The 25,063-nt window shown below is 39.0% G+C and overlaps 1 protein-coding gene across 1 annotated transcript; it reads left to right on the forward strand.

The window, feature by feature from the left end:
* Positions 1 to 1,070: 1,070 nt before the first annotated feature.
* Positions 1,071 to 24,476, forward strand: tshr (thyroid stimulating hormone receptor). The gene is made up of 10 exons (XM_059355702.1): positions 1,071 to 1,506; positions 9,440 to 9,511; positions 11,843 to 11,917; positions 14,466 to 14,540; positions 15,971 to 16,045; positions 16,728 to 16,805; positions 17,427 to 17,495; positions 19,135 to 19,212; positions 22,070 to 22,258; positions 22,676 to 24,476. The coding sequence occupies exons 1-10, from the start codon at positions 1,337 to 1,339 to the stop codon at positions 24,129 to 24,131; spliced, it is 2,337 nt and encodes a 778-aa protein (XP_059211685.1). The 5' UTR covers positions 1,071 to 1,336; the 3' UTR covers positions 24,132 to 24,476.
* Positions 24,477 to 25,063: the final 587 nt, after the last annotated feature.

The following is a 25,063-nucleotide window of genomic DNA, read 5'->3' on the forward strand; positions in this document are numbered from 1 at the left end:
AAAAGTATTTAATTATTTCTGTATCATTTTTACAAAATTTGAGGCAATGTCAATATAGCTTTAAACTCAGTGTGCTGATATTTTTATGAAAATGGCCAATGATCTTTTGATAGTTGTATATCGTCACACTGTTAAAATAATCATTTAATAAGTCATTTTTTGTCAAAATTGTTGTTTTTGTTGCCTAAATCATCTCCTCATGACGCCGGCCACCTATGGTAAAATCACCTACATCCTCAGTTGATCAGATCATGTGATTTTACCCCTTTAAGATCATCACTTCTTTGACAATTTGCCACTTTCATAGGCATAAGATAAGAACCCAGCAAAGAAGAGCTAGAGGGAGATTGTTTAGTTATCAGTTTAGTTTATCATTGTTTTATTGTCGACACTAATATTGGTAACACTTTACTCTAAGGTGTCTACATAAGAGTGACATGAGCGTGTCATAAACATGACATGGGATGTGTCATGAACATTAATGACACTTTGAAGTAATATTAATGCTCATGATACTTGTCATGTCATGTTTCTGACAGGCTTGTGTGACTCTTATGTAGACACCTTCAAAATAAAGTGTTACCATATCTTGCTTAAGTCACAAAGGCATGTTCAAAAAATTGCCTAAGTAATTTATTTCTCTTAAGTTACATAATTTACACACAGTGTTATTACTATGCCAATAGCCATCCTTTGTTACATCCTTTTTGAGTGAAATGATCAATAAATGTCATATGTTACACTTTTGGTGAAGTTTTTTGTGTTTCCTGCAAAACTTGAAAAATTAGTAAGGCGATTATTTTAACAGTTTGTGTTTCCTGAAAAACTTGAAAAGTTTTAAAAGAAATTATTTAGGTGATTATTTTAACAGGGTGAGGGTTTTTAGACGCAATAGTCTAACAATGGCAAAGCTTACAGGGCTGATAGAAACAAACAAAAAGTTTAAATCGAAAATCCTAAAGTCGAAAGTTTATTTCACTGTATAGAGCAGCATACACGGCTCAAGGGGGGAAGAAACTATTCGCGAGTCTAACACAAGAGTGCCTCAGAAGTCCACCCTCCCCTCAAGTTGAAGACCACCTCCAAACCCACCACAGAACTGCAGCTGTCCGTCCTACAGCATCACCTCCACAGAAACTCCTGGGCCCATGAGCACACGTGCAGCTCCACTGTCTCCACCTGAGGATTATACACCAAAACCAAGCACCACAGACTAGCCTGGCTTACTTAAATTGATATAAACACTTGTTGAAGGACACCAAGAGGACTGTGAAGACAGGCTGAAGTCAGTGTGGAGATATTTTGAGGCGAATCTGACAGCGAGCAGCCCTCCAGCATGCAGGTGATAACATGCGCGTTGTTTACGCTCGTCACTCTGCCTGTGAGCAGCGTGTCGGAGGCTGACTCCTGCCCTGCTGTCTGCGAGTGCTCTGAGTGGAAGACTCACACAATCTCCTGCTTTGACATTGATATTCTCCCCAGGTTTCCAGCAAGCACCGAGACACTGTAAGTAGGCGTACATCTGTAAAAGAGATTCTGCTGTTTTTTTCATGCATTTTGAATGTATAAAGTGCTCTTAACCCCCCGAGGAAAAATCATTATAATATCATGAATATTCCCTCAAAGTGCTCCCACTGGGAGTTGGAGTCTGTCTATGATGTTAAGTGGTTATTCCTTTTAAGGTATGCTATTATATGTATGACTAACAAGCTATGTTCCAAAGTTGTCAGTGGGACTATTCTTGATTTAGTGTGAAATGTAGCCAAATGTAGCACTAAAATGATACATAATACATGATTGGACAACTATTTTTAATGACTATAATGATTAAATAATTTGCACCTATTTTACTAAAAAATAGCATAATTACACCATATTAATTAACAATCATATATAATAAATCAGATACATGTAACTGAGCAGGGTAAAAACACAACCTGAATTTACCAAATTAATATATAGTGGACATTTTCTGCATTTGTGTTTAGTTTAGTTTTAGTTGTTGTTTGGAGTTTTTCCTTTACCTTTTTAATTATCAAATCCACACTACAATATTTAATGTCAATGCATTATTAATGGTCCTGAAGTCTGGCAATTTGTAGATGTACTGTATTTTTAAAAATGATGATGGATAGAGAGAGACGGACACAGAAATAAAGAAACAAGACACTTTAATAATGCCACGCAACAATGTTGGTGTTTTTGTACAGCATGGTAGCTCAGTTTTAGAGCAAAGAAAAAGAAAGAAACATACACCATAAACCTTTAAAATAACACACATAAGTAGACACATACATACAAACATATTCTATCTACAAAATATTTACAAAATATATAGAAGGAGTTAATTTCCCCACGCAACATAACAGAAGATTCCGGCAGGGTATTTAAACCATTTTAAATGTCCTGCATGTGATTTTTTTTTTAAAGGACATTTCAGAAGAAGAAAAAACATACCTGCTCACATTTATTTATTCAGCTTCAACTTTGATGTTGATGTTTACCTGCAATGTTTCTCTACAGTAGTTACAGTAGTAGTGTGTTAATTCACAAACAGCCAAGCTAACACCGACACACACTATTTGGAGGATGTTATTTTCCAGCTATCAGACTGCAGTATAAACTATATATGTAGTGAAGTGAAATCACAGTGTGTCCACTCTTTCCAATAACGGTAATAAGACAGTAAAAGAATATTTCTACTTGGACTGAAACTACTTTTATAAGTGATTTCATGTTGATTTTTTTTTTAATAAATCAATTCTATTATTTTTTTCAAATTGTGAAATATCAGAAAATGTCATCCCACTCGCAATTTCCCAGAGTCCTATATGAACTCTTTATACTTAAAATATTTTTTCAAACAAAAAACCCAAAATCAAAAATATTAAATTTACAGTCATACAAGTATAGCAGCAAGTTGCAACAAGGCTTTCACTCATGAAAAAAAACCTTTCAATAACAAAACAGTGTAGGAGGAGTGCTGTTTATGACTGTTAACAGTGGGAGATTAAACCAACAAAAATAGTCATTTAAAAAAAAGTACCCAATCAACAGTTGATCTGTGTGCGGTCTGTTTTCTTGTTATCTGAGACCTTAAAGAATCTGTAAAGAATCCTGGGAGCCGACATGATGTAATATGTCAGGGTCACTTCTGAAAAATGTAGCGGGGCTTTTACACTTCCTAAATTGCTTAAGTACAGGGCAAAAATTATGCAACACAGAGCGACAAGTTTGCCATGGCCTTGAGTGATGGAAACACATGCCCTTCAGAGGGATGTGTGGAAACATAGAACTGGAAGAATTAGAAAGGCTCTTTCCATTTAAAGCAGCATTCTTGAGTGATAAATCAGACGATACTGTTCCATTGTATAAAGTGAACTTTTGGTGATGTTGTTGTGGAAGTAATCAGTTGGTACTCCTCCTTGCTGTTTCTCTTCCACAAAATTCCTTCAAAGGCATGTTATGATAATCATCATTCCTTTCTTACAGTTTCTTGGAACACCTCTCCATGCTTTGCATTGCCTCAAACAGCACCCATCACATAAAATTATCTCCCGATCACTGCCCCAATTCACTTGAAAGCCCTCTAGGAGGATGGAGAGACATGAAAGCATGCCACCAAGCATGGGATTGTCACCCCTCCTGATAAAAAATATCTGCCAAATAAGCTCAAAATAGACTGTCTATTGAGTGGGATGTTTGAGCAGATGAGGCGTGATGGAGTGTGATTATGTTGTTCACACACTCAGGAATGGGCGACCTTGCTGCCCTGGTCGGGCCAGTGTGGTCCATTCCTACAGATTCCATCAAGATTTTAGCCACTTATTGAGCCTACAAAGATAGATATTTGATTTAATCTTGACAGGGCAACTCAGTAAGTTTTTGTTATGGTCAAAGAGCATAAAAAAGGTTTAGTAAATATTATCTACTTCCTGTGTTACATGCAAGCAGCAAAACCAGGTCTGAAAAGTAAAGCCAATACACAAGTGCCTTAAACTTTCATTCTTTTTAATGGTCAGCAGGGGGCGACTCCGCTGGTAGGAAAAATAAATAACTCAATTGGTATGAAAGTCAATAGGAAAATTACTTAAATTCTTACTTGATACTTGAGTGAGTGAGTGAGTGAGTGAGTTAGTTAGTTAGTTAGCTAGCTAGCTAGCTAGCTACCTAGCTAACTAACTTTTACCCTTTCCTAGTGTTCATCAAAGTTAATTGCAGCATTTTTTGGGCTCATTAACTATCTTCTTCAGCACTCAGTTCAGCTAAAAGACACTTGAAGGAGTCAGCTGTTAATTCTGAAGAATAATTTGCCCTTGCTGACCAAGCTGATAACGTGGCATCATTCTGCCTCCCGATTTGCTCTGTGCATGCACTGGCTGCAAAAGAAACAATATTGCGGACTTTATCGCTCTTAAGACTACGTTGCCTCACCTCCTCCTTTTCTCCCATCATAATTACTACAGCCACTGCCAACAAATCAACAAAATTATGAGTCGTAATCTGTTGTTTTATTCTTGTTGCAAGAAAGATACCATCTCATATTTGTATCATATTTGTTATATATGAAGCTACACTTAGCACTGGTTAGCTTAGTGTAGCACAAAGACAAAAACTGTTTTTTTTTACCCCAAAGAACATGAATAAGTACCTCATACAGCCCTTAGAAGAAATTCAAAGTATCCCTTTAATGGAACTGGCTGCTGCCTCTAGCAATAACTATATTTAGTAGACAGATAAGAGAGTGTTATCAATCACTTCATCTAACTCTCTGCCAGAAAGCAAATAACCGTGATTCCTAAAAAAATTCTCAACATGAGTGGAGGTCTGGGTCTGTGTTCTTAAATTGCTTTCTTTATCAATAAATCATTTTTTTAAATGCCACATTAGAGCCCAATATTTTTGCATTAATTTTGTTATCAACACAAGGTTTTGGTTAGAAATTCCTTTTGTGAAGGAGAATGTGTCAAAGTTCTCTTCACAAAACAAAATGTGAATGCAAAGCAGACGTCTGTGCGTGTCTGTGAGTGAGTGTGCATATGTGGACACTTAGAGCTTGGAGTCCTTTGTGTGTGTGTGTACTTGTGGAGGTTACTCCATGTGTCACTGGGAGTCAGAGAGGTGGAAAGGAAAGCACAGACACGCTTAGAAGCCTGCGTAGCGTGACTCCCGACTGCGTCTGGACGATGCATTCAAATACAATATTTACCTTTTACAGCACATTTCTCAAACACCCGGAGAGTTCCATTTGAGAATAATTAAGAGGGAAAAAGACTTCAAGGGAAAAGGGGAAAAAAACACAGCAGTTCCAGTCTTTCAAAAACCTCAGCATTTTTGGATTGGGGTTTAAACATGTGATAACTTGTGATATTGGTTGTCCCTTGACCTCTCATCTAATAAAACTGACTGAAGAGTGAAATCCTAATGCTGTTTTCTGAATGGTAACAGATGAGCACTGGGATTAATTGTGAAATAAGAAGTGGGACGTTGAACATGATGAGCTGGAACTAAGATTACTGGAAATTCTGACATTTTCCCATCTATTAATTTGTACCGATGGATCATGTAATGGAAATTGTTACTGTTACTTCAGATTCTACAATGTACCTCATTTATTTATGAAAAAACAATGTAATCTTTAATACAACCTAGAATAAAACTAAAAGGTAAATCATTGTCCACCAACAGCTGTCTGAACTACTTTCTTTTATCTTCCTACACTCTGTAATTCATATCCGAGCATTCAGACTGAGAAGTCGTTAAGGATTTTTATAGAGACAGCATTTTTGCATGATAGTAGTTTACACTGAATCACACTGGAGGTTGAAAAGTGCAGCAGAATATGTAAGTGACCCTCTCAACCCTTCACCACAGACTATTAAACATAAAAATGAGACAGAGCCCATAGTAAACACAGCGATGTTGTCAACCCAATGCTGGCAATATTACGAATTATGTGGCTTCTCCCCACTTCAAACTCAATTCCCAACCTGTTTGTTTTCTCGGGTTTCCATCCAAAATGACAAATTGGGGGAGTAATTTTCTCCTCAAGCCTCCAAGATGGGCTCATAGCTCGTCTCCCTGAGAGAAAATGCATGCTGGTTATTTGAGCGTGGTGGCGAATCGGCGCGGTTCTGACAGGGGTGTTTGGTGTCAGGGTCTGCTCTGTGTCCCTCTGTTTGTTTGAGTTTGTCAAAGCGCGTGCTGGGTGCTGTGCTCCCGTGTCTACTGACTGACCAACCCCCCCATGAGAGCATGATTCAGACTCGTGGGCCAGATCTCAGCCTCTGAATTAGTCTATTGTTCCCCTGATGAACCAAAGGTGCACGAGGATGGTGGCTTTGGCTGAGTCACTTTTCAAACCTGTTTCCAAATGGATGCATGCACTGTTGCTAGTTGAGGCAGGATGCAGTGGAACAAACACGGAATGTGCATCCTACTGCAGGGTGGCCCTGGAGTACAACATGACATCAACACATGTGGCTACCATCTTAATTGCTTTCCTCTATGACCATGTTGTGATTCCCAAATCCAGCACAACAAAATCTACAGCAAGATCACAGGACAGAAATAACACACTTTGACTAGCTAGGTTAAACAATGCTTTCATAAAAACATTTTGGGAGATACAGTTATTCCTCCACCAAGGGGATCGTGTTTTCTGCTTGGTTTGTCTTTTTGTCAGCAGAATTACAGAAAAAAACTACCTGCACGATTTTTGTGAAACTTGGTAAACAGGTGTAGCCAGGGCTAAGGAAGATCCAATTAAAGTTTGGAATAGATCCAAATCATGGGGTGCATGCACAGATTATTTTTCACTTTTGTTGACATTGCGTTGAGTTAGGGCATTTGTGCTGTATTCTTGTGGCATCGGAATAATCTAAAGTCGGGTCATCAAGTCGGTATGTTAACATTGCGACATAAGGCATGACTTGGTGGAGGTCTGTACTTTCTGAGTGCCATTCTTTACCTACTTTGTCACTTGAAGCAGTTCTATATTTCTATATGCTGAACATGAATCTATAGCCAAAAAAGCCAACTTGTATTTTTTGGCCTAAAACAGTGATTTAAGTTGGTAACACTTGGAAATATAAATTATTGACATTTAGGGCAATTATGTAAGTTAGCACAACAAAGGAAGCCAGTTGTCTGCTCAAAAACAAGTTGGTGAGTTGTTGTTACTTATATCTTTAAGTTGGGGTTCACAACAAGGGACAATAGTTCTGCTTACTCTTATTTCTTTGTTGTGAAATGCGGGAAAGTGGTGAAATACGGTCATTAGCGAAAGCTAGCGGCTAACTGACGCTAGCGGCTAACTGATGCTAGAGTAGCCATTAGCGTATTAATGCTAACTCAAAATTGTGGTGGCAACATTAGCTGACATTTCATAGCGGCGTTACAATAGTGCCAATTCAGCACATTGCAGAAGTTAGCAGAAGTAAGGATTAAAAGTTATTACAATGTAAAATTATAAGTTAGTACAATTTACAGTTGAGTTGACAAAAATATGATTTCAGAGTTGAGCAAACTCAAAAACAAAACTTAAAATATTTAGTTTAATTGTCCAAATCAAAATTTTATCGAAGTTTGTTGCCTTGAAATTTTGAGTTCACCCAACTTTTCTTTTTTTTTGCAGTGCAGCCAGTTAGCTTACTAACTCGTGCATATATATTTCTGATGATGAACAATTGATAGATGACAGATGGCCAGTGATGATAGCGATAGCTATCGTAGCTACAATTCTATCATCCAAAAATGGTGGTGCTGCCCAAAATGCTCCATGATTCCCATTCCATATTTATCTGCCCATCGAATTCCAAGCAATAAAGCAACAAGGTGTATTTCCTTAAAATTAAACAATTTCTGTTTTATAAAATGTTTTTGAATTTCTTGTCATTTTAAAAATACACCAACAATCAAATGTTTGATTTGTGGGTAAAATGTAGGAATACAGATCACATTCTAATTATTATCTTTCTCATAACATAACCCTTGGTTTAACAGTTTAAGTGTAACATTGGGAACTGATGTGGAGGTCTGTTTTACTGTGTATCCCACACTTAGGTCTTAACCTGATATTCTGAAACATTGTCCTAAACAGACCCAGACATTGTTTGATTTGGCTGCCAGCTCAGGTCCAGTCTTTGTTTTTTCCCTTGTTTCTAGAGCAGGGGGGGCTGTTTCACCATTTACTTCAAAGAAACCCTTCATCTGATTTTGAAATCAGTGTTGGGCCTTTATCTGTCTTTCCCCCTTTTTCCTCTCTTACCTTTATATCTCTTCTTTTCTTTATTTGAATATGAAGACAGTTATCTTAGTACAAATACTACAAACAGGAGGGAAAAGCTCTGTCCAACACTAACAAAATTCATCTACCAGCACCTTTGAATCCCAACATCTTATATCTCATTTGTTTAATCTTTATAAAAATGTATCAATTTCTCATTTTACAAGGACTATTTCTTGGCCAAGATCAACTGCCAAGCAACCAGTATCATTACCCACCTGTAAAACCACAGTGTGTCATTATCACACTTTGCTTTTCATGTTGTAGCATTATGTTTTCTGTTAGTTCTTCTGTATGTCCCTTCAGCTGTACGTCTTATTCTCATGAACGCAATGTCTCAGAAACGCCTTTCAGAACTTTGTCGAAATTTGACACAAATGTCTATTTGGACTCAAGGATGACCTGATTAGAATTTAGTGGTCAAAGGTCAAAGTCAATGTGACCTCTTTTAACACATTTGTGGCCAAAAGACAAGAATTCATACGTTTATTGATACAAAATTTTACACAAATATCTAATAGGATAAAATGATAAAGTGATGGCATTTTAAACCAAAGGGTCAAAGGTCAACTTCACTGTAACATCATAATATTCTGGAAAAACACTTTTCTGGCCATTATTCAACCATATATCACATTTGGTTAGATTAGTGAATTGGTGACACCAATCTTGGGTGTCCACCTTCAAATTGTGGTGATTGTATAGATCTTCCGTTCTGCTGGGTTGAAGGTTTGTGTGAAGCATCTGTGTTTTGCCAATATATATACTTGGCACCTTGTTAAATTTCTTGAAAGTCTTCAAAACATAATGAGGTTGGACAGACATGGATGTTAAGTGCAACTTGACTGGCATACAACCACAAGTTGGTGGTCGTTAATTATTAAGTTACTGGTGAACAGATCTGATACCTTTTGACAAACTAGCGGTTACAGCTATTTGCGCTGCTGGCTCCAGTTATATATTTACATCACAGATGTGAGCGTGGCCTTCTCATCTAACTCTCTGCATGAAAGCAAATAAGCATTTTGCCAAAATATCTAGTACTTCCTTTAAAAATGTCAAAGATCACCATGCTAATGACAAAAAGGCATTAGAAGACATTGAGAGTAAAATGTGTTTGAAACATCTAAAATGTCTTTCTTTTCCAACCAGATGGCTTTTTGAGACCCGCCTGTCATCCGTGCCAGCAGACATCTTTGCCAACATGGTCAACATCTCAAGGATGTGAGTGGCAATTTATTCAGAGGGATTATTCCATTCAAGGCTCGAACACTTTTCATTTACTGCTTTTCAAACACGAACCCTCATCCACCTGTTGTCTTTCAACTGCTCTGCTTAAAAAAGTGGGAATCTATCCCAGTTCCAAACTGCCCACCCCTTTCCTTTCTGTCTCCCACCCAAGCAGCTGATATGCTCTCTGGTTAGTATCACCGCTGGCTCCTAATCACAGCTGGAAGCGCTAATGCGTTCCTTCAATAGGAATGTTGGTGCTTCGACCGCAACGGAGCTTGGACATTTGTTAGGTATTCCAGCAGAGCGTTTTGGGTGTGTGCTGGTTTTAGACTCCCAGTAGAGGTGGAGTTTCTGTGTAGAGGTAAAATATACACTTGAGCCCTGATCCCCAGCCGCTGAGTCCGGCATCTGCGTCCAAGTCATGCATGAAGGGAGACTGAGGTGGATGAGACTGTAAGCCTCAAACAGCCAGTGCTAACAGCCAGCGTTTCCATTGACTCTTTGTTCCTGATCCAGAAAAAGTGATAGACTGCATGATGGAAAACCAGCTAAATGTCAGTCACATTCTTAACACAAGCTTTTTTTTTTAGTTTGTGAACACTGAAGTGTGTTTTATTAAGTGCCTGTAATAATATTAATGTTGTGTTCTTTTCGGTTCACTTTTATGATGCATTATAAACCTACTCATTACACATCATTATTAATAGCACTGCATAATAATATCTTTAAGTACTCATAAATATTCATAGTGCTTTATAATATGAAGCAAAAAGCATTTTATAATGACTTTCAAGGTCAAGTGTCATCATACTAAACATACAATATATAATTAATCTATAATAATATGATTGTTGGTTGCTCTCTGACATTGTTTTTGCAAGCCTGTGTCTATAATGCACTATAAATATACATTTTTGTTTACCGCTTTCCATGAAATAATGGTGACTATGTGGTTTATTCTTGACATATAAATCTCACAACTTTATTTATCAATCTCTTCCAAAGATATCACAATTCGAATGAAACCACAATTTAACAGAGGATTGTGTCTCAAAACAGAATTATTCCAACTTGATGGGCAACCATGTATAATGCATTATAACGCCGATAATAATGCATTATACATTGTTTTTTATAATTTATTACACAGAGATGTGGGCTGGATTTGAGTCAACTCTAGTGCAACTTGACTTGACAGAAAATTAATGACTTAACTTGGAAGTTTTAAGACTTGACTTGATGACTGAAATGACTTGTCTCTGTTAATTTTATGTTCTCAGTTTAAATATTAATTATAATTTATTAAAATAGTTAAATGTTGTTAATGGTGACATTGCAAGTGTCTATGTAACAATTTCCATTACTAAAACATCAGACTAATTTGGATCAGCCAGATACAATATGCTCTCTCACAACTCCTTAGCTTGCTAGCGTTAGCCGCATAATGATTAATTTCCCAAGAACAAAAAGTTGGCATTGCAACGTTACATTTCTTGAATGTGGATCACATTTTAAAATGTCCATGCGTCATATAATGCTGCAATCAATGTCTGTTAAATAATTGTGGTTATGGTGTGACTTGACTTGCCTTAAGTACTCTACTTGACTTGACATAACCTGAAACTTGACTTGCCCAAGACAAAAAATAAAGACTTGGTAATACTTGAGGCTTGGACAAAATGACTTGAGTCACATGTCTGGTAATACAACTATGAGAATGATAATACACTATGATTCTTGCAAAAACAAAGTCTGGAAGTGACCAGCAATTATGAAGAATTATGAAACTTGACCTTAAGTCGTGATGTGTTGAGATTATTATTAAAAAGCATTATGACTATTTACAAGTGCTTTTAATAGTTTTTTCAGTGCTATAAGCAGATTATAATGCATTATAAGTATATCAATATAGCTTTATAGACAGTGCTTCTTTTCAAGTCATTTTTAAGGTTGTTCGAGTGCTAGGTTCATGGTTTATTTAAAGAGCATACTTGTTACCAAGTAATAACAAATGGGAGCAGAGTGACTGATGACTGGGTAATGTATATGTGGGGTGCATACCTGTAAAATTACCCGTGACTTTGGAAGCTTTAGGCTAGGTGGGTTGATAAATTCAGGAAAGAGTTGCAGGCTTTAGGATCATTTTTAGAGCCACACACACTTAAACGCATTTATAAAAACACGTCTTATATTTCCCCTACATGCTGGTACAGTGCCTTTTATTCTTACAAGTTAGCCAGATGGTTAAAAACACAATTATTTTGTTATTACAAAGATCATTTATGCTGTAAATTTGCTATAAGCTCTGTGTATTTCTTTTAGATACATATATGTGGACATGACGCTGCAGAAGCTGGAGAGGCACTCGTTCCACAGCCTGAGGAAAATCACCCACATGTGAGTAAAGGAAAATGGCACGCTCTTTATCGATCTGTATTGATTAAACTGTTCCATTTGCTCTCTGGAGAGAAAAATGCCTAATTTTGAACCTTGCCGGCAGCAAATGGAAGCAAGGAAGAAACACATTAGAGGCTTATTTCTCTCCTGCACACCACTTATTGCTCCTCATCAGAACACTCCCAATTCCAGAAATTGACAAAAAAAAATGTACCCAGTTGTGGGATCACTGCATGCAAATTGAAAAAGAAACAATTCAATTAAATGAAAAGTCTTATTATCTGGACTATTAATACCGAGCCTGGTCTAAATAGACAGTCAGAATAAGCATGTTAGAGCAGAGAGAGAGACAGTATTTGGCTGCACTACTCGTCTTCTTTATGCTCCAGCTCTTGTAGAAGCAGCTCAGGGGAAAAAGCAAAGCAAGTTGCACTCTATTCTCAATTATGGGATAGAGATTTATGGCTGAGTCTCCGGGTGGACCACACACTTTCCAGCAGAACACCTCCTAGCACTTCATATATTACTCCAAGACTTCCTGCCTATGTGAATGATTTGTTCCAAGTTACAGCATCTTTGTAACACAGCAGTTTGTGTGTATGCAATTTGTTTCCACTCTTTAATGATTGTGTAAAATGTTTAGCCGTTTGAGACGGTACCTAATTAACAGCTACAGACATTAATTTGACATGGCTTTATGCATGTGTGTGTATCATTTGGCTGCCATTTGTATCTTAATTATTCTCCTTTTCCTCCTTATTAGCTGCTGAATTCCAGACATCAAAATACAGACAGAAACAATAATTCGAACTGCAAGCTGAGGGTTGTATCAGTGTTCTGGGGGTGTATTTTGGATCTCCGGGGCCTATTTGCCACTGATTGGTGCGGTGTAGTGCCATACATCAGATAATGGCATCTCTCTCAGGTTTCCTTCAGGGTCAGACACAAATTAATGCTCTGCTTCCTGTTGGCTGCTTGAAGCCGACAGCAGCTGTGGATCTAAGACTGCAGTCGGAGCTGAGAATTCAGAAGGGGGCTGGGTGAAGTTTGTATCATGCCACCATCAAGAGAAACCACAAATGTCAAGAATTCCTGGTTTCTACTGGGAAGCAAAAATCTGTCTTTTATACAGATGAATCAGTTTTTATCATTGGTAGTGATACAGTGTATTTGTACAAAAAGACTATGAAAGCTTCTACATTTTTTGTCATTTGTTGGGGGAAGAAATTGGCTAGATAAAGCTTCATTTAAGCTGCATTCTTTCTAATGGCCAGGAGGTGGCGACTCCACCAGTTGCAAAAAGAAGTCTGATTGTTTGTTAATCAATAGGAAAATGACCCTACTTCTCACTTGATTTATTAGCACAGTAAACCTTTTCTTGATGAGTTCTCAACCACTAGTTTAAAGTCCTTTTTTATTACAACATGATGTTTATTTTGTAAATTATGGTCCCATTTAGAATAGAAAAGATTAAAAAGCAGGAGCTAACTTGTGATTGACAGGTTGCAACCTTGGTGCGTTGTATGTTTTCACCTTTAACTTTGACCCCTTCACAGTGTGTTTTCACTTCACCAAAGTAAACTGGAACATTTTTCTCTCATAAAAAAAGTCATTTTTAGTGTTTGGGCGATCTTAAAGAACGCCAAGGAGTCAGCTATTCATTTTTAATAACAGATTCCCCTTGCTAGCCCTAACGTTAATGGATAACATTGCATTCCTTTGGGTCCCGATCTCTTCTGTGCATGCACTGGTTGCAAAAAAAACATAATGACGACCAAAAACCAAGATGGCAACCGTCAAAATGCCAACTCAAAGCTTTAAAATTGGAGTTCAACATGAACCTGATTCTACCTTTTAGTAATTCTGCAGTCCAGGGCACAAGCCTTTTCAGACTGCTTAATTAATGTGAAATGAAATTCTTTACAGTGCTGTATGAGATCCTCTCAAGTTCAAATAGTTGTGACAAAGATTCAAACTCTTTACCTCATTTGTTTGGCTCAGACGATGCCACTCAGGAGTTTTATAGTCTGCCTGACCGACTATGTAATAGTTATATTGGCTGATGAATCAGATATTTTAGTGAAGCTTTAGTCTTTATACAGCAGCACTGGGAAGATGAACCTCTCCAACTCAGTGACTTTTATTGACCTGACCATGTCTGTCTGCTGGTCTGAGTGTGGTTAGCCAGGTGTGTGAAGGAGGGCCAGGGCACATGTCCCAGACCACTACATGGCTTCAGACAGCAGAGAGAGGTGTTCAGTCCAGCCCAGGGCGGACCTGAGTAAACACACTAATGAAACACTAATTGGACTCAACTTCCGGCCCTGGCTGTCTGCACTGAGTTTCCCTTCTCTCGCACACTGGCATGCACCTTGTCCCATTCTGTCAGCAAGTTTTAAGACCGCACAATGTGTATTTCTGAATGTGTGTCCAAATAATCTCATAGTGGCCACCACATACACTTCTGTCCTTTACTCATACTTGAAATTAGTTTGTTTTTATGTGAAAGTGCATTTTCAGGACACTTTTTTCTTGTCTGGTCTTTCAGAGAGATACGTAATGCAAAAAGTCTGACCTACATTGACCCTGAAGCCTTCAAAAATCTTCCAAACCTCAAATACCTGTGAGTATTTTTTATTGCATGTTCTTTTTGTCGTTGAATTCCACATATTGACAGCATTATGGTAATCCACAAAATGAAAGGTCTATATTTAAAATGCTTAAGTCTGGCAATAATTTAGACTTTGGGATCTATTTATAGTATTGTTTGTACCAGTATGGGCAAGAATGTCTTGCTTTATTTGAATTTAATGCAGTCGTACAGGTTAGGAAAAGTATAGCAATACACATGTATTAATACATAATGAATGGATTGTCACTAGGACCAGGTATCATTTTAAAAAGGTGAAAGCAATACCTTTTTATCCAAGCAAAACCTTACAGTCATTTTTTCTAAATATGGGTACAAAATAAGTGTCGCAAACTGAGACCTTCCTTGAATTTATATGTTGTCTAATGACTGCCTACCACTTTGCTCTCTGACTACATACCAACAATGGCAGACTACATTGTGTCTCTACAAATGTTGCTCATGGCTTTGAGAGCCTACATTTTCATCCAAACAGGATATGTACAACACATTTGTGTTGCTCGTCTTCATCGCTATGGATGGCGATTTTGTCTTATTAACACAGAAGGTAATTTGTTAATGTTAAACTTTGTAGCCTGCTAATGCGAGCCTGTATCAGTCACATTGCAGTTCAACAAATAAAATGAAAAGAATGATACACGCTTATAATTGGTCTTGTTGGTCACCATAACCCCACCTCCAATCTATCTGTGTGCTCCCAAGTGCCTTGTGTCTCTACAGTTTCCCTACAGCACCAATGGTGTGCAACACTGGCTAACGTTAGCTTGTAAATAGAGTCTACTAATGTAAACAAATGACTGGCATCCACCACAACACAGAATGCAACACAAAGCCCATATTAGCACAGAAATGACTTTTATCTAGTGAAGCCCGTCTGGCCAAACGGGAATACAGCAACTCCAGCCGTCGTCATTTCGGCGGTGCCGGGCTGCACCTAACTCCCAACTATACCAAAATTGGGCAAAAGGGTGGAGTGGGTGAGCTGAGGCCATTTATGGCACTTCCATGTTTCCCCTGGAAACATGTTCAACATTAGCAGGCCAATCGATTCGATTCATGTGCATGAAGAAGCTGATTGCAGTTCATTTAATGGCCACCAATGTCATTAATAACAAGGATTATCAAAAATTTCACATAATACCTTTAAAAGTAATATAAGAATCATCGGCCTGTAACTAGACACTTGGCCTATTTAATGTCAAAAATAAACAAGCCAGTAAACAAATAGGTTGCTACTTATTATTACATGCTGCATCTGCAAAACTCAGATCATTAGGACTGTTTTTGCAATAGCAATGCTCAAAATACTGTTATCATCTACCATTTTTTTCATTAAAGGAGCTTGTGTACTCTCTGTTGTATCTACTGTATGACCTAACTGTTTCTGTCCTCTTGCTACTCAGGGGAATTTTCAATACGGGCCTTTCTTTCTTCCCTGACTTGACGAGCATCCACTCTAATGACATGAACTTCATACTGTAAGTTGTTACAACTTTTAAACTAAGTACACTAATCGGTATTCATGCAAGCTCAAACTGCTACGGGTGGCATTTTATGTCAGCAATTCATTGCCACATTAATTCAGAGCCATTACTTTGGCTATGATAAAGCAACAGCCAGATGAGCAGCTTTTTCATGCAATATATTTCACACTACTTAAGGAACGATGGATGGGTTCTTTCACTGAGCTTTTAGATTTTCATATTCTTGCAATGTCACAAGGAATAAAGATGAAATAATCTTTTACATGTTTATCCGACTTTACATTCCATGTAGGGATTATGGGAAATGTGGTCTCAATTTAGAGAAATGCCACCACTAACCTCACTAACTGAAGACCAGTTCCCTTCATAAATTTGATTGTGTTATTGGTGTACAAAATGTTATATATGCAGAGCTTGTGCTTTCCACTTCTTTGTTTTTGAGTCAATAATCTGCCTTTTGATATATAACCCTCTGCATTTCTGCAGGAAATGAGCATCTATACTCGCATCTTTCTGTCATCATACTCTAAATTCTATGTAATTTAATTTTCCAACTGAGCCATAATACTTGAGAATACATTCATCAACTACATTCCTCCCTGTGCCACTCTCCAGTGAAAGGTATTTATTTATGACACGACTTCATTTCCTCTCTATTCGGTGTCTTCCTTGGCAGGGAGATTGCTGATCATCCCTACATCACCGAGATCCCTGCCAACTCATTCCGTGGCATCACTAGCGAGGTGCTGACAGTGTAAGATATCTGCAAGAGCAATCACATGCACACACACATACAGTAAGGTACATGTAGAAATGTACAGAAAAGAATTGCTAACACTTAACGCAATATATGTGCATTTGTGCCATACACCTTCATACAAACTGCGTAAGGGAAATGTAAACTAGATACAAACTGTCAGAAATACATGGTGAGCTGCCTTATCCCTAAAGCCAAACCAAATCCTAAAATAGCCACCAGAAGAAGAATAGATTGGCCAAAATTACCTCACTTTAAAAACATGTCCTTACTCTGAACTCACTTGAATCCTTCAAAGATAGCAAAAACAAGTACACAGACACTCAAACACAACAGGCTATCACATGTATGTGGTTAGGTTTGGGAGCAGGGGAAGAGGAATTGCAATTTCAATCCACAAAACAGCATGTTTTAGAAAATGTTGGGCTAAAAACCGCAAAATTGCACAGACAGATGAAACCTCACCATTGAATGCGAAATAAGTAGGTCCTACTTATCTCTGTCACTGCTATGCAGAAAAGCATGAATTATCAGCACATGGGAAATATATTCATTCAAGTGGCAAATTCTAATCAATGTGATTGTCTTTAAATTTGTGTATGAACTTCTTTTTTCCAGAATGCTGTACGGAAATGGATTCAGAGAAGTTCAACATCATGCCTTCAATGGGACCAAGCTAGATCAAGTGTAGGTATTTCATATAAACTCTTTGTTTTACTAATTTGATAGAAGAGTAGTTTGACATTTTTGGAAATATTTTTTTTCTTGCAGAAAGTTACATAAAAAAAAAATAGATACCGCTCATTTAATATGAGCTAGAGCCAGCAAGTTTGAACTTAGCTGAGCTTAAAGACTATAAACTATAGCATTTTGGCCATCTGCATCTTGGTTTATGGCCATCGCCATATTGTTTTTCTGCAGCCAGTGAATACACAGAGCAGATCTGGAAATACACTACAACATCACTACCTAAAGTTAGCACTAGCTACGTATATAGCTATGTTAGCAAGGCAAGGCAAGGTAAGGAAGCTTTATTTATATAGCACATTTCATACACAGGGCAACTCAATGTTCTTTACATAAAACCGAATTTAAAACATACAATTAAAAAGAAACCCAATTTAGTTAGGGGCGATTTTTTTGTTGAAAAGGAATAGCCGGCTCCTTAAACTGTTCTTTGGTTCAATGGAACACTGAACAAGACAATTTTAGGCAACCAAAATGTTTTAATTAACTTGAAAAGGCAATGCGAAAGGGTCCAAGTTCTAAGTTGAAAAGCATACAGTGCACTGTGGCAACGACCTGTCAATCATACAGTAGCCTTATCCAACCACATTTCAAAGATCTGAACTATCCCCTGAAGCCAGATTTATTTTTTTATCTAGTACAATATCTTTCACTGGCACACCAGTCGATTAAGAGGTCTTACATCTCTCAAAAAAATTGACTTGCTTAGTATTTCACTGGATTAAACCATTTCTGACATCTGGCATAGGCAATTCCTGACTTGAAATTGCACTACAAAAGCAGCTGGATCACAGCCTACTCAAATGTATTTAAAAAGGGCCTTAGCCCAGCTCCTGATTAGTAAGTTGGAGCTCTCAGGGGAAAATATGTTTCCAAAAGTTGGTATCAGAAAGTCTGCATTAAGAGTTCCCCCCTCCCATACACCCACACTGGACGCCAGGTGTGGGTCAGACTTGAAAAAAATCTATTTCTTACTTATATTTTCAATAGCCTCAGTTGGATAAATTACAAGAGAACAAGTAAGAATTGTTTTTTTTTCTTTTGTTGCAACATGTTTTCTTTTTTTCTTGTCATCCAGAATCCTGCACATTCAGGATATGAGGTATTAATGACATTAATGTAAGCCCCCTCTCCTTTTTTACAACACCTACACACATCCCAGGTCCTTATAAGAGCCTAATTAAGCCATTGGTCGATGTCTAGTGAGTCTTCGCACATGGGTGTTTGGTTTGGCTCCTGATCTGCTCTGAGGGGGGAACTGATCCCAGCACAGCCCGACCAAGACAAACACACCCCTCACAGGTCTATTATCCTTATTAGATTTAAGGGATTCAGGGAGTTTTGTAGTGAGGGTGCAGCGTGTTTAAGGAGAACGCCATCATATCTTATACTGTCTAATTTGAATCAACAATGTGATTGAGACCTTTTTCTGTCATGTTTTACACTTCAAATGAGAGAAAATAAACAGAAGTGATGAGGCTTCGGAAAATATTATGCCATGCCTCCCCTCTGTCAGTCTGATTGAAATGTGAAGGATTACTTTTCTCCTAATAAACTTACATTTTGCTTTCCTATCCAGAGACCTTCACAGGAATAAGTATCTTACCAAGTTGGATGAAAGGGCTTTTGCAGGAAAAATCAGCGGCCCCATGCTTCTGTAAGTACCTGAATGGTTCAAATTAGAGACACTCTTATCTCTTCAACTACACAGAATTCTTAACTCAACTTGCGTGCATGTAGTGAGCTATAGTTGCGGCTATAGCCTACATTAAAGCAAGACTAAATCACTTTTTAAATGAAGAAAAAACATGTATTCTCTATCAAAATTAATGTTAATCACATATGTAATAAAATGCACCCTTTCTTAGTTCAAAACACTCAAGGGTTTTACTGCTATGGCCTTACTTGATCTGGTATGACTAATTGCTAAGGATAGCTAATGTTAGCAAGCTGCTATACGGCTTTACAACATTTAGAGTCTGGGCCGGGATTGCCTGTACACAGCTCTCACTTCTAACGTCACAAGCAAACATTATGGTTGCTGAGCCGAAATGCCGGCAAGCACTGCTATCATCGCTAACGGTGCTAACAGTACTAACTGCTGAAAGAGCTAACGGTGCAAGGAAAGCATGGACACTGTTCCAACAGAAAGGAAGAATAATTGGGGAGGGACAAGTGTTACAAAGGGAGGGATTCACATGCACTAGCATGCACAAGCAACCCAAACAAAGAAAAGAGAAGCTTGAATGACAACACATGCAGAGGGAGTATGACTTCATTCTCTGCTCAGGATAGTATTACACTACTATATCATTACATAGCAAAAAGTTGTTTGCTGCTATATTAGTGTTCTGAATATGGTTTATAGCATTTTAAGTAGATATTGTTGCATAACTTAAATTACTGCGTAAGTTCACTGATGGTACAACATTCCCTATTTAATGTTACACTAGGTTTTACCATGATATCTTGATTTACACTTTTGGCTACAGTGGTTCCTGTTCCATGGCTTAACTTTAAAGCAATAGTTATAAGACACTTTGGGAAATATAGCTGCTTCTTCATATTCTTGCTGAAAGCTAGATGAAAGATCAATACTAGTTTATATACAAATAAGATGTATTGCATTAATAAGTGAGCTCTAAAGGTTTTTTGTTATCTTGTGCCTGTAGCTCAGTTGTTAGAGCGGTTGCCCACTCGGAAGGTCAGTGGTTCGATCCATGGCAGCCGACTTGTATCCAAGATACTGAACCTTATTGCTCCTGATGCTGCGTGTGAATGGGTGAATGAGTGCTGTCTGTAGTGTAAAGCGCTTTAAGTGGTCACAAATCTTTGGACAGAGCCAGGGCAGTCTAACCTGCTTCTAGGTATTGATCCTCTCATTTAACTTTCTGCAAGAAAGGGCCAAGTACTGTTTCAATGATGTATTTCAAATGTACATGTAGCAAACCATTTTGAAAGTAGATATCAATAAATAATAGGTTTAGTTTGATAATTTAATTTTGCACACCATGTCAAGGTAGATTTGAACAATTTCCTCATTTATAATGTGCAGACTGGATGAGACATGTCTGTGAAATGGATAGCATATCATCAAAGAGTAAAAATCATTCCCCCACAGCTGTGTCTTTGACCAGGAAATCTGACACACATTGTGTGCAAGCGTGGGAGGGAGAAACTTCCGACGGTTTTCTGATACTGTCATCGGTTCTGCCATTCTCAACGCTTTTAAAGCTGAGTCCCCATTTAAAAGGTGTTTGATCGCCAAAACCCTTTACCACGGCTATCTAGTTGCTGTTATGGCTCTGATCTAGCCTTAAGTGTCTGCTTAGGTAAATGGGGTTCGTGTGCAGGTCTTCCTCCTCTGTTCCACTGAGGAACATGTCCTGAGTGAGGTCACCTCCATGAGGTCATGAGCTAAACATCTGGGAATGACAAAATCAGACTGACACTCAGAGTCTGTGCAGCTCTTTTTTTTTTTACAGCCTTACACAATGTGCCCCACGAGAGGAAAAAGAGCACAGGGTAGATAAGTGGGGAGAGCAAATGGGACTAAAAAAGAACAACTGAGCTCTTAGCACATATGAAATGTTTTGCCTTGTGTTTCTTTTATTTAATCAAGTTAATGAGCACATACAATGACTTCGAGGTTTAATGGGTTAGGAAACTAAAGAAAGCAAAAGACAACCTGGCCTCTACTTGGCCCCTGGAAGGGGGGAGTGTCCGGCGCTGAACAGCGGAATGTCCTGATAATGGGATCACACGGGATGTCGGAGAGATTGTCAATCCCCTGCATGTCTTTGTCCCGATGAGGTTGAGCCGACTTTGGCATCACGGCTGAGCACAAGAAATACCACATGTAATAGTTTAAAGATGATGAAGGAGAGAGGAGCTGACTTTAGGAAACAGACGGAGAGTGTTGTTTAATCCATCTATGAGATCTCTGGTCTCATAATTTCTGGCTCCTCTGTAGAGTTGCTGATGGCTAGGATGTCACCGAGAATAATTAGTCCCATGCATTGGAAGTAACTCTTGTGCCCATTTCCACTTTGCTTTCTTCACATTAACTTATTCCCAAGGAATTTGTATGGTTTCCACAGAAAAGTAATGCAAGGGAATTACATGTTAATTGTCTCTTTTTTTTCAAATGCACATTAAAACAGGTGATGATTGCTGTTTTAAACATGTTAATGTTGTGTAATGGAACTATTTCGCGTGATTAAGTTTAGGAAAAAGCACACGGTAACGGTTACAAAAAAATGACCTGTGCTCATAACTAACAATGGGATACAATTAGGACACAAGCGTCTATCTCCTGGCTGAAAGGCAGGGTTTGTTTGATCCATCTATTGCTGCAGCCCATCTTATAAGGACATACGTGGCTAGTTTACTGCGTCACTGGACAATTTTGTAGGAATGCTACAAAAGTTCAGTGCAACCATTGAAGAGAAAAATCTAAATTAATACATCTACTGTATCTTCCTAAATTCTTTCATTCCCTTTCTGTCTTAAAGAGACGTTTCCCAAACAGGGATCACCTCCTTGCCGACCACAGGTATGGATTCTCTCCGGACACTGAAGGCACACAATGCCTGGGCCCTCAAGAAACTGCCACCCATCAAAACCTTCAAACACCTCACCACCGCCAACCTCACCTATCCCAGCCACTGCTGCGGCTTCAAAAACCTCAAAAAGAAACGAGGGTGAGTTTTTATCAATTCTAAATTTTGCATTCATCGAATGGACTTGTGAGAGTCAAAACAAACATCCTCCAATAGAATGCATTTGTGTATGTGTATGATCTACCACAGTGAGTGGGGCAGCTGCACTTGTATGGTGTGGCTCTTGGCAGGGATTGAATCAACTCCCTGACGTGTTTACCTATAACTTCTTACAGCGCTGCCACAATTAGTGTCACTCATTGCTGTTATTGTAGGAAGAAGCCTGAGCCAGACTAATAATGACTCTCAAAACAGGAATCACTTTTCAACTGGATATATAAATGAAATGATTTGATTTGACACTTAGTGCGAGTGAGAGTTGAAGCCAGTTCTGTGTATTTTTGCCTCATTTAGGACTACAGTACCACTTTATGGACTCAATCTGTATGTGTTTTTCAGCTATGTGGAGTACATCCTCTGTAACCTGACGGCGTTCTACGAGCAGCATCACAAGCGCTCTGTGGGGCCCCTTGGCATGCCTTCCCTCCAAGGGGACGGTGTGGTGGAAACAATGCCAGACCAGGAGCCAAATGATGGAAGCCACAAAGAGTCCCAGCAAGACTGGAGGAGAGGTGACTTCCATGGCAGCCTCCACTATCACGCCTACTTTGGGGGCCGGCCAGATGAGGATGTGGGTTTCGGAGAGACCCTCAAGAACCCCCAGGAGGACACCAGCCAAGACTTTGACAGTCGTTACGATTATGTGGTGTGTGAGGAGGGAGAAGAGGTGACGTGTGCACCAGTGCCCGATGAGTTCAATCCTTGTGAGGACATAATGGGTTTTGGCTTCCTGCGAGTGTCTGTGTGGTTTGTGAGTCTGCTGGCTGTTGTGGGGAATGTGGTGGTGCTCCTGGTGCTGCTCACCAGCCACTACAAGCTCTCAGTCTCCCGCTTCCTCATGTGCCACCTGGCCTTTGCAGATCTGTGCATGGGGATTTATCTGCTGCTCATCGCCTCCGTAGACCTCCACACACGATCCGAGTACTTCAACCATGCCATAGACTGGCAGACAGGGCCTGGCTGTGGACTTGCAGGGTTTTTTACGGTCTTCGCAAGCGAGCTTTCCGTCTACACCTTGACGGTGATCACTCTCGAGAGGTGGTACGCTATCACCTTTGCTATGCGGCTGGATCGAAAGCTGCATCTGCACCATGCTGCAGCCGTGATGCTAGGCGGTTGGATCTTCTGCCTCCTATTGGCCCTGCTCCCATTGGTTGGGGTGAGCAGTTACCAGAAGGTCAGCATCTGTCTCCCAATGGACACCCAGTCCACAGTGGCTCAGGTCTACATCTTGTCAGTGCTGGTCCTCAACATCCTGGCCTTTCTTGTTATCTGTGCTTGCTACTTCAAGATCTACTGCGCAGTGCACAACCCACATTACCGTTCTGGATCCAAGGATACCAACATCGCCAAGCGCATGGCTGTCCTAATCTTTACTGACTTCTTGTGTATGGCGCCAATCTCCTTCTATGCCATGTCAGCCGTGCTGGACCGGCCGCTCATCACAGTCTCCAACTCCAAGATTTTATTGGTGCTCTTCTACCCACTCAATTCCTGTGCCAACCCATTCTTGTACGCCATCTTCACTAAGGCCTTCAGGGGGGACGTATTCATCCTCCTCAGTAAGGTCGGACTCTGTCAGCAGCGAGCGCAGCTGTTCAGAGGCCAGACGGTGTCCTCAAAGGGCAGCAGTGGGACATCTCAGGTCCGTAGAGACAAGGATAAGGCTAGGAAAGGTGGAAGCAGAGGCCAGGAAGATGTGCCCATCCACCTGAAGAAGTGCTCTGGACATACCTACCATCCAGCAATCTGCCAGCAGACAAGCCCTGAAGAGAGCCAGAGCCTGAACACGTGAGCAAAACACCAGCTTGAGATAGTAAAGCAAGATAGTTTCAGGTGGGAGCGGAGAGGCCTTGAAGTGTTTGTGGACAGATCTGTTTGGATATTTAACAGAAAGCTCCAGTATTCTGTATCTGCTTCAGTTTTCAGGCCAAGTTCAGCTGTTTTCACAATTTCGGCTGTGATGATTTTATGGTTCCAGTTGTTGGAGAATATCAAGTGTCAATGAAATATGAGCCCGACTTCATCTCACTTATAGTCCTTTGTGTTTGGAGGGAAAAGCTAGAAAAGAACAGAGATTATTTTAAGGGAAAATAAAAAGATAAAAACTTACAAAATACATTTATAACTACGGATAGAATCTATTTTTTCAGTATCTTAAATTTAGCTAAGAGTTTGATTTCAAATTATCTCTAACATTGATGTACTAGCAAATGTTACAGAAAATTCCCTTCTGAAGTGCCGTATTCATACTTGGGTTATTGTGTTCAATGACAGCCTGCTGGTCCAGTGCTGTTGACAGTTTATCCAGTTTATGAAAATGTAAAAACACTGCATTTGTTATTGTCTTATCAATAGCTCTGTATAAAATATAAATACACAATATTGTTTGGTGATTTTTTGATGAAAACAGGACAATTGTTGGTGTTTTTTTGTATGTTAACCTAAAACTGAAATGTAAATTCGGACAGGTTTTGTATAGTACTTATACTACTTGACTGTGATACTGGAAAGTTTTTACAGTGCGAGAGGATTTTTAAATTGTATCTTTAAGTGGCTCATACCTGCACCAAGTTGATGTATCACTTTCTTATAGATTCACAAAATATTTGTGTACTTTTTTTCTTTATGTCATTGTGAGGGTTTTTTTTTTTAATGTAACCAAATATCTTTTACTTTTTTCACATTGTTCTAGCAAAACAGTTTGCAGCGGCACGTCCTCATCTC

Source organism: Centropristis striata, chromosome 18 (genome assembly GCF_030273125.1).
Source record: "Centropristis striata isolate RG_2023a ecotype Rhode Island chromosome 18, C.striata_1.0, whole genome shotgun sequence".
NCBI classification, from domain to species: domain Eukaryota; kingdom Metazoa; phylum Chordata; class Actinopteri; order Perciformes; family Serranidae; genus Centropristis; species Centropristis striata.

Excerpts from the sequence above, each read along its gene's own strand:
- tshr (XM_059355702.1), top strand. The coding sequence starts at position 1,337 with ATGCAGGTGATAACATGCGCGTTGTTTACGCTCGTCACTCTGCCTGTG. Across the intron at positions 11,918-14,465 it reads CTGAGGAAAATCACCCACAT|AGAGATACGTAATGCAAAAA; the intron begins GTGAGTAAAGGA and ends CTGGTCTTTCAG. Across the intron at positions 19,213-22,069 it reads ATCAGCGGCCCCATGCTTCT|AGACGTTTCCCAAACAGGGA; the intron begins GTAAGTACCTGA and ends TCTGTCTTAAAG.